Below are 16372 nucleotides of genomic sequence, written 5' to 3'. Positions count from 1 at the left end.
TGTCTGTGTGCTCTCGCTTTCTCTCCCACCCCTCTCGGCCGTCCCTCTTTCCCTGCTGCCGATTATTCAGTCAGGATAAGCGAGAGAGGAGCGCGAGAGGCAGGCAGGCGAGACGAGTGTTTCAGTACACCCGTGACCCTCTCTCGACGTGCACGAAGTTGCGTCGTCCGTCGAATTTACCTGCGGCGACGCCGAGGTTTGGCCCTTCTCGGGAGGAGCGTCGAGAAAGAGAGAAAGAGAGAGAGATCGATCGTCCAGCCTCTGGATTAGTAGTGCGCGCGTGCGACATCCAGGTAATAACGAGGTGGCGTTCCCCGGCGCCCTTCGACCCGGAGCTGCTTCGATTGCGGCTGCGATCCGCGCGATCGAGACAATCCGAGGGCCGAAACCCTCTCGGCCCTTCGATCGCTCCGATCCGCCGCAAACGGCGCGCTCAATCCTTTATTTTTGTCCTTCTTTTTGTTCGCCTGATGCGGGACACGGGATGTCCCGAAAGGTGCGTGTACACGCCCAGTGAGGGGGAGCTCGCTCCCCGAGCAGGTTTGGGGTACAACGGAATCTACGGTGTGTAAACTTCGTTCCGTTGCGTTCGAACCGCGCGTCTTCCTTTAGGCACGAATCTTTCGATGAACGTTTCAGCGTCCTCCTCCCAAGATGGTCTGATAAGAAATCAATTCGGAGTAATTTAATCGATCGTTAGTACCGCTGTTTCCTGTAATAATTGAGCTTTATCTTTGAAATTCCATATATTAAACTGTACGTGAAATTTAATGGAATTCAAACGGAGACCTTTTTAGGACAAACTTGTATTTGCGAATCGATTAACAGATAATTGCTTGTTCATCGGACAAGATAATTACTTCGCCCTGTACAGCAGAAGATTAATGTCAAGGAAATAATTGTAAATTTAGCTTGTTTTAGCTTTGAGAAAAAATGTATAAAAAAAGGGTTCGTTGAACTTTCCTCCTCTTCGGATATTATTAGCGTTCGCTATATGAATTACGCATTGTCTACAGGATTTACGGGTGAAAAGATAGTTTACATAGTTCACACGTACACGTAGACAATCGCTGTTGACGTTTGCAACATCACTCGCCTACGTTAATAAGACCGCGATTAGAGATAATGCAAATTTGAAATCACGTCTCGTTTAATTTCATGTGTTTGAAGTCCTAGAAATTACTCTTATTGTTCGAGGATATTAATATTTAAATACGTCTTGCAGAATATTGATTGAACGCTATAAGTAGAAAATATTGGAGAATTCATAATTTAAGATGTGCAATTCCAATTTAAATGTTCTCCGTGTCACATTGTCTATTGAATGTTGGAAGAACTACAATAGGACGACTCGTAACTAGTTTATGAAAGGAATGGCGTGTATTAAGGGCAGATTTCTTATTTGATTTCGTGAGCGAATCGTCCTGTATATTCTCGATCGAGCGCTGGCGAGAGGTCGTCGCGTTACCGTCGATCGAATCGCGTCGCCGGCGTGTCTGTCCCTAATAGCGGACTCCCATCGATCTGGCGGGAAGATTGCGAAAGGGACAGGCTACTATGATGTTGTTCATAGGGGTGGACGAAGGTGGAAAGCACCGGCGGCGAGTAGGTAGTGGCCCACAAACTCGCAGGTCGTTCGTGGGTCGAAATGAAATATTTGTTCAAGAAGAGTGGTTTTAGACATTGTAATTTGAAGCGAAGGAAATAACTGCGGTTTCTTTTGGCACATAAATTCTCTTTAATTATAAATTAGTATTAAAGATTCCGCCATTCGCAGGATCGACAATAGTTGCCGCGTCGACAATACAACGAGAGATCGATATGGGCGCGCTACAAGTATCCGATAGTCCTCTTCTCGCTTCGACGGTATCAGTACCGCACTATACCGGTGAGAAGATACGCGGAAAGAGACGCAGAGATCCCGCGCGGGTCGCCATAGTAACCATCTTGACACACTGCAGCCATTCCCTGCCGTTTCTCCGGAAACATCATGCCTGCGCGTCCGTCGCCGTAGAAAAATAGACTCGTCGCGTCGATCCTTTATTTGAAAAAATCTGACCGTTTGTCTTGCGATAAAACTCAACCTCTAGGTTGAGTTCTAATGATCATTCGTGTGTCATCTCTAAAATGCTGCGCATTCAGTTTTAACGCGACGATTTGAGATTCGCATTAGTCTTATATTTAGTTTTATATTTCGAATACGTAAAAATATCAAAAAAATTGTTGTCACGGTCTCTAATAGCTTCTCAGAAAATAACTTGTAACAGAGATAACAGAACGTGCTATATATAGCCAGAGAGAAAAAGTAGCATCAGCTACTAAAAGATTGAGGAGAAATAATGATACCTCAACTATATATTATGAAAAGTTGCGATAAGAAAAATAGATAAGTTGCTTGAACTAAGGAAGCATAGTAACGTTAACCATTTACGGTAAATGTGGTAGAAAGTACAAGAAAATAGTAATGTAAAATACTTTTATTAATGAGATATACATTACTGATACAAGAAAGTGACATTATGATATATTTTATCTTAGAAAAATGTTTGTCTAAACCGAAAGAATATTATTGTTATTTATTGTACGAAGTCTATATATAGTTATATACATAAATTATATATTTATATAATTATAATTTTTCCGCTATTTCATTACTGTTTTAATAGTTATACACAACTAATGAAATAATGTTAACGATAGCCTTTTCGATTTCGATAGTCTCGGTACTACTTTCGTTCTCATGGCTTTGTAAAATGAGTTACGGATATTTAAATTTTTATCACATAGTACCCGAATTATATTATTTTTTCTGATGAATATCTAATGATCAGTTTCAATTTTTCGTTAATTTCGTCTTTAATATCCACTCATCGAGATTGAGGCACAAAGTGCCTAATCGGTTGCCTAATAACGGGTGAAACAAACGAATGCGTCATATTTACGGTTTATTGATTTCCGTGTTGTTAACGATATTCTTTGTTGCGTCGTCCGAATACGTCATCACACAATGCATCGAGATGCAAATTATGGCGGGTATGCACTCGAAGGGAATATCGACCGTCCTCGTCCTCGCACGCGGAAATCACGCACGATTGACCCGCGAGCGATCTCGTCACGAAACGTGCGTCGCTTTGCAACAACGAAAGTATTGTGAACCTTTGTACTTTTGAGCGACGTATTAATATGTCGCGCGGCACATCTTTCATCGCAAATGAAAGCCAGACAGGATTATAAATTATTTTACTCAATCATTCTGTAAAAAGAAATCGCAAATGTCTCTTTTTATTTCGCCCTCTCTTTATTGCAAAAACGGCTCTTAATAATTTCTCTCAAGCATCGCCTGTCACGCCAGGAAGATGCACGATATGATAAAATATTTGTTCACGTTTTATGCGTCGCGTCGTAAAAGCGCGCAACTGGAGCGATCTGATTGGAGTCCGCAGTAAAAAAGAAAATGCGTCGGAAAAAAAGAGAAAAACGGGAAGCGAAACAAAGTGGCGATCAATACGCGTTAATTGCATCATTAATATGACCGATACACAATTATCCATTAACTGTTGATTGTTAATTTTTTAATTTATATTCCATATTAATTTTGGCTGACCTGTTTTTCCCTCTTTATTATAGATTATAATTTTGCTTGCGATATATAGGGTTCTTCAGAACACCCGAGATTTATTTTAATGACAGATTTTTTAATTTAATTTCAAGTTAACTAGCGTCAGTCGATGAGCAATTTCGTTCGCTTGGATTTTCACGAGCGGGTTTATCGCAACTTGTTTACGAATTCTAGCGCTTCGCACTCTGCTCTATCGATCCGCGCTGAATACAATTTTCATAGAAAATGGACTTTTTAACGTCTCGTACGAGTGCATGCATGCGTATATTTAGAATGACGTGTCGGGCTTATCGTTCCGCAACCTTGCGGCGAGCGGCTTGGCATTTATTAATTTCAAGTATCGCGACATTACGAGAGAATGTGTTCCCTCGAAGTGCGGAGACGCAATTAGCGACGTTAGGTTGAATCTCGCGCGAAATATACACGTGCATATTCTACCGGAATATCGTATTATATAATAAGTCTCTGCTTGATGATTCCTCTAATTAGCATCCTTTCAATTAAAATCTGTTCGAGTCCGTCAACTTTCGATATTAATGATATATTAACTCAATACTAGAAGCTACTTAGCGTCAAAATTTTAAGTCGATATTTTCGTTTTATACTTCGCGTTTTTAACACGCGTGATATTCAGTCCTGAACACTCAAGTTTTCCTCGGGAAACTGACGAGCGGATTATCGCGACGTGCGTCGTCCGAAATAGCGGCGAGGAAAACAGCGTGTCGCCCGATCCGACCGTGAGCGTGCCATAGCGTCGAATGATGATTAGGATGATGTCACGAATTTCCAAGGCCTGAATCGCTCTTGCGAGGTGTTTAACTGCCCGATGACGCCAGGCAGCACGGTAACAGGCTGGGCGTCAATGCGTAAACAACAATAGCACGTGTCTGCGTGTTGATTATGCAAACTGTCTCTTCAAATAAATATTACTTGCGCAGTTACGGTGCTTTCCGACTCAATAAAGCGAGAACCCAATTTCTCAAGGCTCCTCGATTTTCACGAGTATACGCAACGTGCGTTCTGCGTTCTTCCGCGACGAACTTGAAATTTATATATAATCCTCACAATATGAATTCATAAATTTGCGCGAATTTAGATAACACAATTTACGTGGATAATCATAACGATGTGACTTTGAAGAAATTTTGCGCTGAAAAGTTGGAAAGAAGCTTCTCCAATTCTCAGTCGCGAGGATTCTAAAGATCTCATTTAAGATATTCAGCCCTGAAAGGCTCGTAAAACCCAAGGATTTGGATTTCAAGCCCATATCCTTACGCGGATTTATCCCCGTGCAAAAACCTCTTCTTGTTTGCTCTATCCTCTCGCGAAGGCTTGTCGAGGGGGATCATAACTCCGGCGCGATAACTTTATCTCGCGCGCATTCCGCGCGAGTAGCACGTTGCACTTTCCTCACGCGTTAGAAGGAATCGTTATCGACGCGCAAGATCGATTCCATGGCCGGCGACCGACCGTGGTTGGAAACCGGTTCCCGAGCCTCGTCCGGCCGCGTTTTCGTTTTCCTCCTCTCGACGACTCCGATCCCCGTCGACTCTCGTTTTGGTTGATTACGCGCGGGACCGGCAGGATGTTGCGCAAGATCATGACTCCCTCGATGCGCGTTCCGCCGATCGAGGCCTTGGTGCGAGCTGATCGTTATCCCTTTTTCGGAGGATCGGCAATTCTCGCTCGCGAGTAGATCACTCTCGTGACCTACATCGACGTACGCGTCTTCTGAATACCAAGAAACGCAAGTCCGCGCTTCGCCGAACAAGGGTGAGGATATATCCGATTAAAAGCGCGCAATCGAGGATACTTTTACATAACGGGAACGGATGAAATGTCGCTTCATCTCGCGACCACCAGAGAAGATAAACCACTCAATTACTAATATAACAAACGTTCGCGCGCGCGAGAGGTGGTTGAACATAAGTGCTCGGCATCGCGCATTCGACGCGCCTCGACGTAAACCGCAATATCACACAAGTGCGTACCCCATCAAAGCGAATGAATTCGAGGCTCGAATAGCGGAGGAGAAGCGGATGAAGGTTAACACGCTCGACGCACCAAGCATCCAGTAGCTTATCGGCTGCGCGGGCGTGCGAGATTACCGCCACGGCCTATTTATCGTGCAAAATAAATACCCCGGTTTAATTCTATTCGCAGCCGAACGCAATTTTTATCGGCGGATGACTCATCGCGCTCGAAACGCTCGCGTTGGAATTTTATCGTGCTAACGGCGAGCGATGATCGCTCGCGAGCTGTCCGTTCGTGTCGTTCGCGTGCGATACGGAGTTAACCGGTATATTATTACTATTCTTATTACAGAATTGTTACTACGCAAAATAATGATACCACACTGAAAAAAAAAATTATTTGCAAGAAAGATTTTTTTTTGAATTTTATTTCCTTAATTCAAAGAAGTATTAAGTAGATTCGAGAAAATATTTTTAACTCAGAAAAATGTTTTCTTAAATCTACCCAATACTTCCTTGAATTAAGGAAACTAAATTCAAAGAAATCTATTTTCTTGCAAATAGTAAATTTATTTTTCAGTACATCGATCCAACAATGATTCAATTTATTTTAACAAGATTTGTTCACCAAAATATATTTTCTCCAAGTGATCTTCTCGGATTACATAAATCCTGTATTTTTCAAATCTCATGTTTTCTCATCTTAAATAATACGAACCTGACATTTTTATTTTCGTCCCTAATGACATTCGTTATTCACTCGCGACGTTTTTCCCCGCTGAAGCGCATTCAAATAAACTGTATATCTTTCAAATCCCATGCCACGCCACCGCGGGGCGTCGGTATTGCAACCCTTTCTACTAACCCCTCAAGGAGCAGCCAATTTCTCTCCTCCTCTCGAGATCGTTTTACGTACGCGTCTGCCTTCCTTCGCCTTCGCCTCTTGAAATTGATGATACAGCCCCCTGAGGATATTCATCGAATCGAGTTTTCACGAGCATGCGACGGTAGATAGACGCGATTATGCCGCGTGACCCATCGCACGATAGCAGATGGTAAAGTACGTAATTAACGTGACTTTAATGATCTCGGGCATCATAATACGAGAAAAAACGGGTTTTTTTTATCCTTCTCATCTTCATTCAACTCTTATTTTTGCGCATTCGGAAAAATTGACCGTCCGTAGGTCGAAGAACACCCGATAGAGAGTATTCAGAATGCTCCATGTTTCCACCGTTTTATACCTGGCTCGTTATTTGTCTGAACGATAGTGCTGGCGGTTAGGCGAAAGGTATGCGTCTGCAGGGAGACGTTCGTTGTAATTGCATTGGTCCCGCGCTCATGCAAGTTTCGTAGAAGTGTCAAGGCGAACGAAAATGCATTACGAATGCATCGCGATATAGTGCTTAACCTTTCTTGGTGCTCATGTACCATCGCGTATAAATTTTTTATCGGTTTTCACATGTCGCAGACTCAATCTTCGCGAGTAATTCTAATCAAATTATCGCTTTACAAACACACGCTGAAGATTGAACGAGATTAATAAAACAATTTTTCAAAATATTTTTTTGGATTTCTGTTTTCAATTTGAAACTTTGAATGTACGAAAAAAGTGAGGATCTCTAAAAAATTTTATATTCTTCACTTTTCGACTTTTGTAATTCTTTCGTGTATTTTTTTCGCGTATATTTAATAATTTCTCTCGTAGCTTTCCCATATTTCAGCCCATTTTCTAGGCGACTTGAATCGCCGTTCACGATAGGAATGCGAGTCGTTCATCTTAGCGGTATAGAGGGATGTGGAGGTGCACTTTAGATATTACGCTTTTGGCGAAGAGCCCCTTCCTCTCATCCACCGATCGTTCATTGCGCGAGTTACGAGGCCCGCTTTTAGAAATTCATAACAAAGCCACCGCTACTCTCGATAGTTGGCCGATGTTTGTACGCGTGTTGGCGGCGTGCCACTTGTGCAACACGTGTACGCACGGGGATTTCCGTAAAGATGAAAACGGATAGCGGCGCAAATCCCGTTTCCGAGTGCCTTCCTACGTAAATTACGTTGGCATCGTAATTCTCTCGTGTTCGCGACGTTCCGTCGATACCGAGCGATCTCGTCTCCCGCGCGCTGCGCGCAATCGGATCGACTCCGTGCCAAATAATGATACTCCGTGAGTCGTTTACGTAAGAAAGTGTTGCTCGCGAGAACATGTAGTATCGCACGCGACGAGAAATCGAGCTTTGTCTTGGTTCGCCACGTTTATTAAGACAATGGGGTTAACTTTCGTAATTATTGTGAATTAAGCTTCTCGCTCGTACACGGTCAATTCCGAGAATAGGCGTACTTGAACTGATAAATTTCACCAATTTTCGTGAAGCCGCTTTAATGGTAAGGTTGACCGATATAGCCGTACAGTAACGCATTAAATAATTACGATCTTCAAAAAGATCGAACAAACTAAATATACGCAGAATCAATATCTTGGAACGAACTGATATCACTCGCGCGGCGCGTACATGGAAGAACAAACGTTTTGTATCTCAACACGCGACATTTCCCTTATTTTTCCATTCCACGTCAGAGAGGGACGTTTATTGTTTCAGTTCCAAGGTGACGAGATGAAATGAGGAAGGGAAAGATAAATGTACAACAAAGCAATTCGATTTTACATTAAATTGAACACGAACTGTTTCGAAAATGAATGCTTTATTATTAGCAGCAAATAGCTCTTTTGACATTTATAACAGTAAATTTGGGGATAGCGAGTAAGGGTTGAAAGAAATAATCGGAGCTTTTGACCTCGCGTAGCAATGGTGAATCTTTTCGCACCCCTTCTCGCGAAAATGTATTTTGTTTCGCAATCTCTTGACGATGTGTCGGTCCACTGACGCCGACTGACGGCACCGCGTAACGTGAATGACGTCGCCGGTAAGTTATGTAAGTGGCAAACGAGCAATCAGACGACCGACTTACGTTTCGTTCGTCGACCAGACATGCGTTCGCCATGCTTCTGGGCGTAAGATAGGATTGAAACAGATATATGTATGTATACATTAATATATGTCATTAATATTATAATTAAAATAATGAGAATTTTAATTCAAACTCTCATAAGATCAATCCAATTAAAAAGAACCAAACTGTTAAAAATACAAAACTCTAATTTGAGATATGTAAAAAGAGATTCTTATCTAACCTTTTTATTCGTCCTAATGGAAATCGCAAAACTGAAAAAATTTATTTGACGCTCAATACGTTCACCCTTCAGCCAATCGGATTAGGCTCCTTGTATACGTGAGAGTCATACGTGTGCGTGCACGACGGACTTTTCGAGGAAGGTTGCTGCATGTTGCCGAGGGGTAGGACACGCGAGGGGGCGTGGCGACAAAAGCGGAAGTTAAATCGTTAAATTTCGCTTAGCTTTTTTTCCACGAGACTCGCAAGGCTCGCGGAAATCCACCCTTCATTTTATTATTCGAGACTTGCCGGTTCTCTGAATGCAAAGGTCATCGTTAAACGGTATAATTTTAATGGAGAACGCGATGGAAAGATGATTAACTTATAAATTGCATTGTCAGAAAACTGACTCTTTCAGCTCAATTTGTTAAGATTTTTACGGTGCAATAATTATTAAACGTTAATTATTTCGTCTCTCTCAAGTATCTAGATATTGAAAATATATGATGAATGATCATAGATTATGACACATGCCTCTTTCATCTTTGTACTAATACGATACGCTTCTTCTGATTTCAGCGAAGGTAGAGAAAAAGTACGCGTCTCGTTGTTGGGTCCGCAGCCATCGCCGGCGACGCCAGGCGTTCTCTTGCTGGAGCCGATCACGCACTCGACAGGACACCCGATAAACATGGCCAACAATCCCGCGGAACTTTTGACCACGCACACCGAGCACACCACACCCGCCTACCACGCGCAGATCAGGTAAGGTCTTGTTACCGACAAGATCTAGTCTTAAGCCTTGTGTCCACGATACTAGAAATCGCTTCGAGATCTCGGACGGAGACGAAATTGACCAATCACATTTAAACAATTCGGCGATTGATCAATGCGATTGGTTAATTCTTTCTCCGTCCAAGATCTCGGAGCGATTTCTAGCATTGTGGCTTTGCAAATAAAAACGTAACAAATCGCCAGATTATGAGATAAATTAGAGCGTCGCCAAATACTGAAGGAGACTAATTAAGACTCATTTTGGAAAGACATGCGCTCTGCGCATTTAAAGGTCTTTTTTCGTGAAGGCAACATTTACAAAATTATTAGAAATGAAATTAAGCAATCAGAACAAGCAGGGAGGGCAACTAAAAATCATGAAAGATGGTAAACATCGTGTGCGAAAGAATATTTCCTGCGTTTTGGTGCATTAATTTATTTAATTTTTATCGTCTTTCAATGCATCATTTTTTCGCGAATAAAAACTCGTAAAGTTATAAAAAGGCAAAGGAGGGGAAAAAAAGAGTGCAAAAATCATATCGAAGATGAGAGACACTGTCCCCGGAATAATTAGCCTCCCGTGCACGATTCGCGCGACCCTTGACGATCTTAATGGGCCGGAAGTGACGTTCCTTTCTCTCTCGGACCCCTCCGCGCCCCTTTGTGTCTCCGTCAACTGGTACCGCGCTACCAAACTATTTACGATGGTTCTCCGCGGTTACTGCTTGTTCGTGGTACAGTGTAACTATTACGCATTAAAACTGTCCTATGTCTCTGTCGTTACTGCGACATTACGAGCCGCCTGGCCCGCACACGTTGCATGTAAATTTTCTGACGGTTTCCTTTGTCAAATGAGCATAATATAAGTCGGCGAACAATGAAGACGACGGTGAGCGACTGTATATGAATTATATTTTGTGACATCTCGAACTTTTTAAGCTCTCTAAGGAGCCTTATAAAATCTTCAGAGAAATTCAATTTTACAGTATTACAGTTTATCTCTTCGAAAATAATTCGAGATATTCGACAAAAATTATATTTATTTCAAAACTTTGTTATCCTTTACGGATTTTATCTTGTGCTTATATATCCCTTGCAAATCCTCACATTCGACCCTTATGTAATTCCGCCGGTAAAATGGACGCCGAAATGGAAGAGGAGGAACAGTCGAGAGAACCGATCGAGTATTCTCCTCTCGTTCGAAAGAGCATCCCCATTTTTTTTCCCTACACAACTCTGATCTTCTGAACGCTCGATCGGTTGCATGGCTAGGCACTTGCGGCGTACAAGCATTGTTACTCGATAGAACGTTACGTAAAGTCCTGCATATGTCGTGCGAGGTCTCTAATTGCTGGTGCAAACAAAGAATCGTGTCTGCAGCGAAATTTGTCTGCATGAAATCATCACGTGTAAAATTCCTCAACAAATCTATAATTTGTTTAATTATAAATTTGTTGCGGAATTTGCGTATTCGTATAACTATAATATTGCAATTATACACAAATTAATCTAAACTGAAAACTTACTGTCGCATAATTTTTTATATTTTAGTATACTTTTTATTTTTGCAGAAAATTATGGAAGAGGCTAGCTTTATATAAGATTCCTTTCAAGGTTTTTTGCATTTTTTTTAGAGAAAGACAGTCGATTGGAATTCTTATAACTTTTATGACGATAAATTTTATCGTGAGAACATTTCACTACGTGGTTTCAATGGTAACGCGTTTAGGCATCGAGATATTTAATCTTAAAAATTGAGAAAACATATAGGGGAGAAAAGCTCCGAGAAGAAATCTTGAGTCTTCGTTCGCAGACGAGAATGGTACACGGATCCCTTCGATACCCTGTACATCCAGAATGCACCCTCCCACCCCATCTGTTACTATTACCCAGTCGTTCTCTCACGTACACATCGGAGTTTCGCTATCCATTCATACACGCGACTATCTCCGCGTACATACAGTCGGGTCCGAGCCCAAGTTACTTCTGCACCGCCACCACCTCCTCCACCTTCTCCACCTCTACCACCTTCGCCGCCACCACCACCGCCACCACCACTGCCATCACCGATGGCCCCAGCAGCCTCGCCGAATCGCGGATACCAGCCAGCGCAGCAGCGCCCGGCACCGACTCCACCACTGTGTTCCTGATGCGCGCGAGTACCGGAGAGAAGAGTGGCGAGGAGAGAGGTGAGGCGCGACGACGGTGGTGGACTGTGGAGGACGGGAGAGATCGATATAGCGTGGGTGGATGTGCAGAGGTGCGGTGAGGCCGCCGCCACCAGTCGTGCTGTCGGCTGCATCGGCGGACAATCGTGCGCGCTCTTTCTCTCTCTCTCCGTAGTACCCCCTTCTCGTCGGTCCGTCTCTCTTCCTCCTCTTTATCTCCATTTTTCCTCCGTTCCTCTTGTCCCCTTTTTCCAGAGCTCTCCTCTTTCTCGTAGCCCTTCGTATCGTCCCCCGCGTGTCGATCGCGCAGCCGATCGCGAGCAACGTCGAAACCTCGGGATCGCTGCTGCATCCCCGATGATGCGGTGATAACGGCGTTCGCGACAGTGTGATAAGGCCGATGACACGGTGGCACAGTGAATGAGCAGTGCGGTGATTCCTACGTGTGGATCTCTGTCGATTCGGATTAATCCGATCGGGCTTGACGAGTGAGTCAGGAGGATAAATCGTCAAGATCCATTACGATCGCGCGATTGTTCGATTTATCGAGATCTGTGTTCATCCTCTCTCTTTCTCTCTTTCTCTCTTTCTCTCTCTCTCTCTCCCTCTCTTCTCAACGCACGTGCGTGCGCGAGGATGCGTGTCACGCGCGATTTTTCTCGGGGCTGGGAAAATTTACCGTAACTTGCCGTAATCCCCTAATGGCCACGCGATTCTGACCGCAATCTGCGACGCAAAGCTCGCGACACGACCTCGCGAATAACGAATGCAGTGCTGGTGAAACCAGTGTTTTTCTGTTGCGTATACTATTTTTCATACTCCCCACGGAGATTTCCGAGCCGCTGCAAGGTCCTTGTTGAATAAGTGCGAACGATCCGTGGTGTGCCGTTTGCGAGACGCGATGAAAGACCTCGGACACGTACGGTGCCCATGAGTCATCGTCGAATTTTTTTCTGCTTCGTATTTTTCGATATTTTATTTTTTAGCAAAAATTTAAAAAAATTGATCATTTTTAGCGGCATAATTGTTTTCGTTACACAATTCTGTTACACGCACAATTTTGCGCTTATTCATACATACGATGTTTAGCTCTTACAAATTGCCTTATATCAGTAGAAGGAACGGAAAGTATACGAAGGAAAACTCACGCGAATCAGGCTTCCCCGAAAGAAAGGAAAATAGTAAACCGCTCACAGGTATTGACTTTTTCGCGTGCCATCTTGCTTCCGCGTGTGTATTTCTAGCGGCCTATACCACGCAGTCTATACAGTTTCCTCTGTTTTAGCTATGTTATATACATTTTTTGTATTTTCTTAACAATTTTGCAGCACCTACAAACTTCAATGTTCAGTTATCCTAGCTGGGTATGCATATATGGTTACAATTCGTGTCAACGCTCAATTCGCTTTTACGAACATATTTTTCACTTCATATCGTGGAAGCTGCGAGACTCGCGAGGCGAAATTCGGAGTAATCCGAATGCGTCCAAGTCGGAGCGGCGCGTGCCAAAGATAGCGACCGGAGGAACGACGACTTCGTCGTCGGGAACCGTGACCTGCCTCAGAACCAACCGGGATGAACTCTGTTGCGATCACCTAATTGCCTAATTAACCGTAGAATGTGAATCGACCTTTTACCATACAGTCGCCGAGCGAGGCCTTGTTGTTTATCTCAAATTATTAATTAAATCAATCCAATCTTTTGAAGCATCTAATCGTATTAATTTCGTTCACCCTGTCGCAAAATCACGGTGTATTAACATTTCGCGATAATCTCTTCCGTGAAGAATTAGCGAATCTTTTGAAGAATTTATAAAATATTGTAAATTATTATTTGTATTAATTTGTGTTAATTATATTAATCTGAAGGAATCATTTCTGATTGGTTAGAATAACGAATTCTGTTTTACTGTACAAGTTAGCTCTTGAAAGCTTCTACAATTATGTACAGAACGAGCCTTGAGCACAGTCGAAATACATGGCTTATTGCATGTGCATTCGGGCAGCCGTTTCACGTTCATAAAGACTAAAAGTGTATTTACGAGGGCGTGTCGCGCGTAAAACGAGACTTATTTCGAAGAGAGGCGAGTAGGTAGGTTGAGACGGCGGCGATCACGGCGTGAATTTTTCAACGGGGCTTTTCTCTCGTCGCATGTCTGAGAAAAACGCGCATTACCACGAACAGGATAATAATAACTCATCCTCCTAGACGCTGTGCGCACCTCGAGCGACGCTCGTTGATGCAAAATAGGAGGGATGAGAATGCACTCGTTAATATTCCCGTAAGCAATTGAAGTTCTCGTCAATTACGCACACAATGTAACTTATACTAATTTACAAAACCGCTTTGTGCTTCCGAACAATTGTTTTCGACAACTTAACGAAATTTCTTCAAGCTGATTTTCCTAATTGCGTCAAACTGAAAGACTCAACAGTGAAATTAAACGCCGTAACGATTTTAGAACAAGGAACAATTTTCAGTATTGTTAAATAAGGTTTCGAGAATTCTAAGACTAAATTAACACGGCGCGCGGCGTGTCGAAATGTTTTAATCTCGCGTTGAGACGTAGCCAGACATGCCGGTCGAGCGCGACGCGACGCGCCTCGTGACACGATTTTTGCCCTCGCACTCTCACGACCTGCTCATCTGAATGACGCTCGCCCTCCGCCTCGTTGATCTCCATTAAGCTTCTTCACGGGAAATTCGGTCGCGCAGGTCCTCGTATTACCGTCAATTACCAATTACGCGTCGATAGACGCGAGTAAACGTCGTTAAGTGGATTATATGGCTGCCGTATAATGACCGCGAGCAATGACAATGGTAAACAGGTAGCGATGTTGATCGTTGAATATTTTATCTGCGGAGAATTATCGCATCAGAGAACAATAGAATTTCGTGGGAAAATATTTGCAGAGTCTTACAGGCTATGAATATAATTTTTAAACGATTATAGTTAAAGATACATATTTTAAGCCAATTTAGAGGCTTCCCCGCAATGTGATTATAAAAATTTGATTACATATATTTCGTATCTTAATCTTCGATAAAGATATCTTGGCGAGTTTCAAGTTTAAATTCCTTAATTTCAAAATTTGCAAGGGCAGAATTTTGCTGGTGCTATTTTCTCTCTTATATAAATTGCCATTAATTTGTCTCGAACCAAACGAAAGTAGAGTCATAATGTCGTTGATCTCGACAGATCACTGGTTTCGCGCGATAAAAGTAACTTGAAATGCGACGGACTTATCACTGCGACGACCGTCAGATTACGTGATACCTCAGATATCATCACGTAATCAAGGACTAATTGAATATTGCATCCATCCCTCTCGTGTCTCTCTCACCCTACCCCGCGGGCAGCGTGGTCCAGGTACATGAAGTCGATTACGCAGTCGCACAACAGCATAATGAATCCGTGACGGATCCGACACGCGGCGCAAACGCACATACGCGTACACGCACCCCCATGCTGCGTGACCTTATAACCAGTGGCCCATATACGGCACAGATCGCGAAACTCGGTCGGATTCACAACGCTCTTTCTCCCGTCTTTCGTCAACAGTTCTTTTTTTACTCCCGACTGCTGCCAATCTTCAGTTGGCAAAAGACGGAGGGAGTATGGGTTTCGTCGAAGTCGAATCGGTTGTTGCTTTAGCAATTACGACATAATTTGATATCAACTTTTGTGATCATAAGTTTCTTATTATTCTTAAAAAATTTCGACTACGAATAAGCTATCAGGCTTATTCTACTTTTAGTTATATAAAGTTATAGATTTTTCTACGTACTTATTGGAAAGAAAATTCATTAGCCGATTTCATTTATTTATTAATGTTTGTTGTATTATTATAAGATATATGTTTTAAAATAATAATTACAATAATAAATATCTTCTTTATTCAAATTCCGTCAGTCGCATCACCTCTTACTTAAATCCCACATATCGAACGTAAGAATCCATATATCTGTTAAGGTATCAAGAACGTTTTCAAGTCGAAATCAAGTCTTCATTCGATTGTAATTGAGAAGCGTTCGGTCTAATTTCTTGCCACAAAGAAGCCGTATGTATCCACGCAGGAACAGCCGTGACCCGTATTTTCACCTCAGTCGTCCAACCCCCATAACCGTTGGGCGCGAAGGCCGAAGGGAAAGGCGGCGTGATGCACCCTGTAAGAGGGTACGTCATTAAACGATAGGCAAGCAGGCAGGCAGGGCGAGGCCGTGTCGGCCGTTAATCGAGAGCCTGAAAATGTCAAATGTCTCGAAATAGTCGATCGTGAAAAGTTGCCGGCAGCCGCTCTCGCTGTGACGAAATCGTGAGTACAAAGCGCAGAACCCCTCTTCCGTTCTCCGTCCGCCTTTGGCCCTTTTTAACCCTTCGGGATGGTGCATCTCGTACTAACTTTTTCACGGATTATATTCAGTGGCCGATAGTCTCTCCTCTGACGACTAGGGACACACAGGGATGCGAGTCAGGGAAAGGTCGATATTTCGGCGAGTGATAACGGCAGGCATTTCGAAGGGAAAAGTTCATACGAGCACGAGAAAGTTCACAGGAATGTTGGAATAATCACGCTAGATTGCCTGATTTAGGAAAGATATATTTTGTTTCGTTTCGTGAAAGTGTAATATGATTTCAGTTTAATATATTATTCATGCTTGCA

General features: G+C 42.9%; 1 protein-coding gene across 4 annotated transcripts in view; it reads left to right on the top strand.

The window, feature by feature from the left end:
* LOC112464217 overlaps positions 1-16372 on the top strand; it is a 68601-nt gene that overhangs the window by 40991 nt on the left and 11238 nt on the right. For all 4 annotated transcript variants that reach the window (XM_025031076.1, XM_025031074.1, XM_025031077.1 and 1 more), the window contains one exon: positions 9346-9531. In XM_025031076.1, coding sequence (XP_024886844.1) covers positions 9346-9531 — 186 coding nt within the window. The remainder of the gene's footprint in view (positions 1-9345; positions 9532-16372) is intronic.

Source organism: Temnothorax curvispinosus, unplaced genomic scaffold (assembly GCF_003070985.1).
Source record: "Temnothorax curvispinosus isolate PA1 unplaced genomic scaffold, ASM307098v1 QBEX01014009.1, whole genome shotgun sequence".
Classification (NCBI taxonomy): domain Eukaryota; kingdom Metazoa; phylum Arthropoda; class Insecta; order Hymenoptera; family Formicidae; genus Temnothorax; species Temnothorax curvispinosus.
The sequence above is the reverse complement of the archived record's forward strand: the minus strand, read 5'-3'. Positions and strand labels throughout refer to the sequence as shown.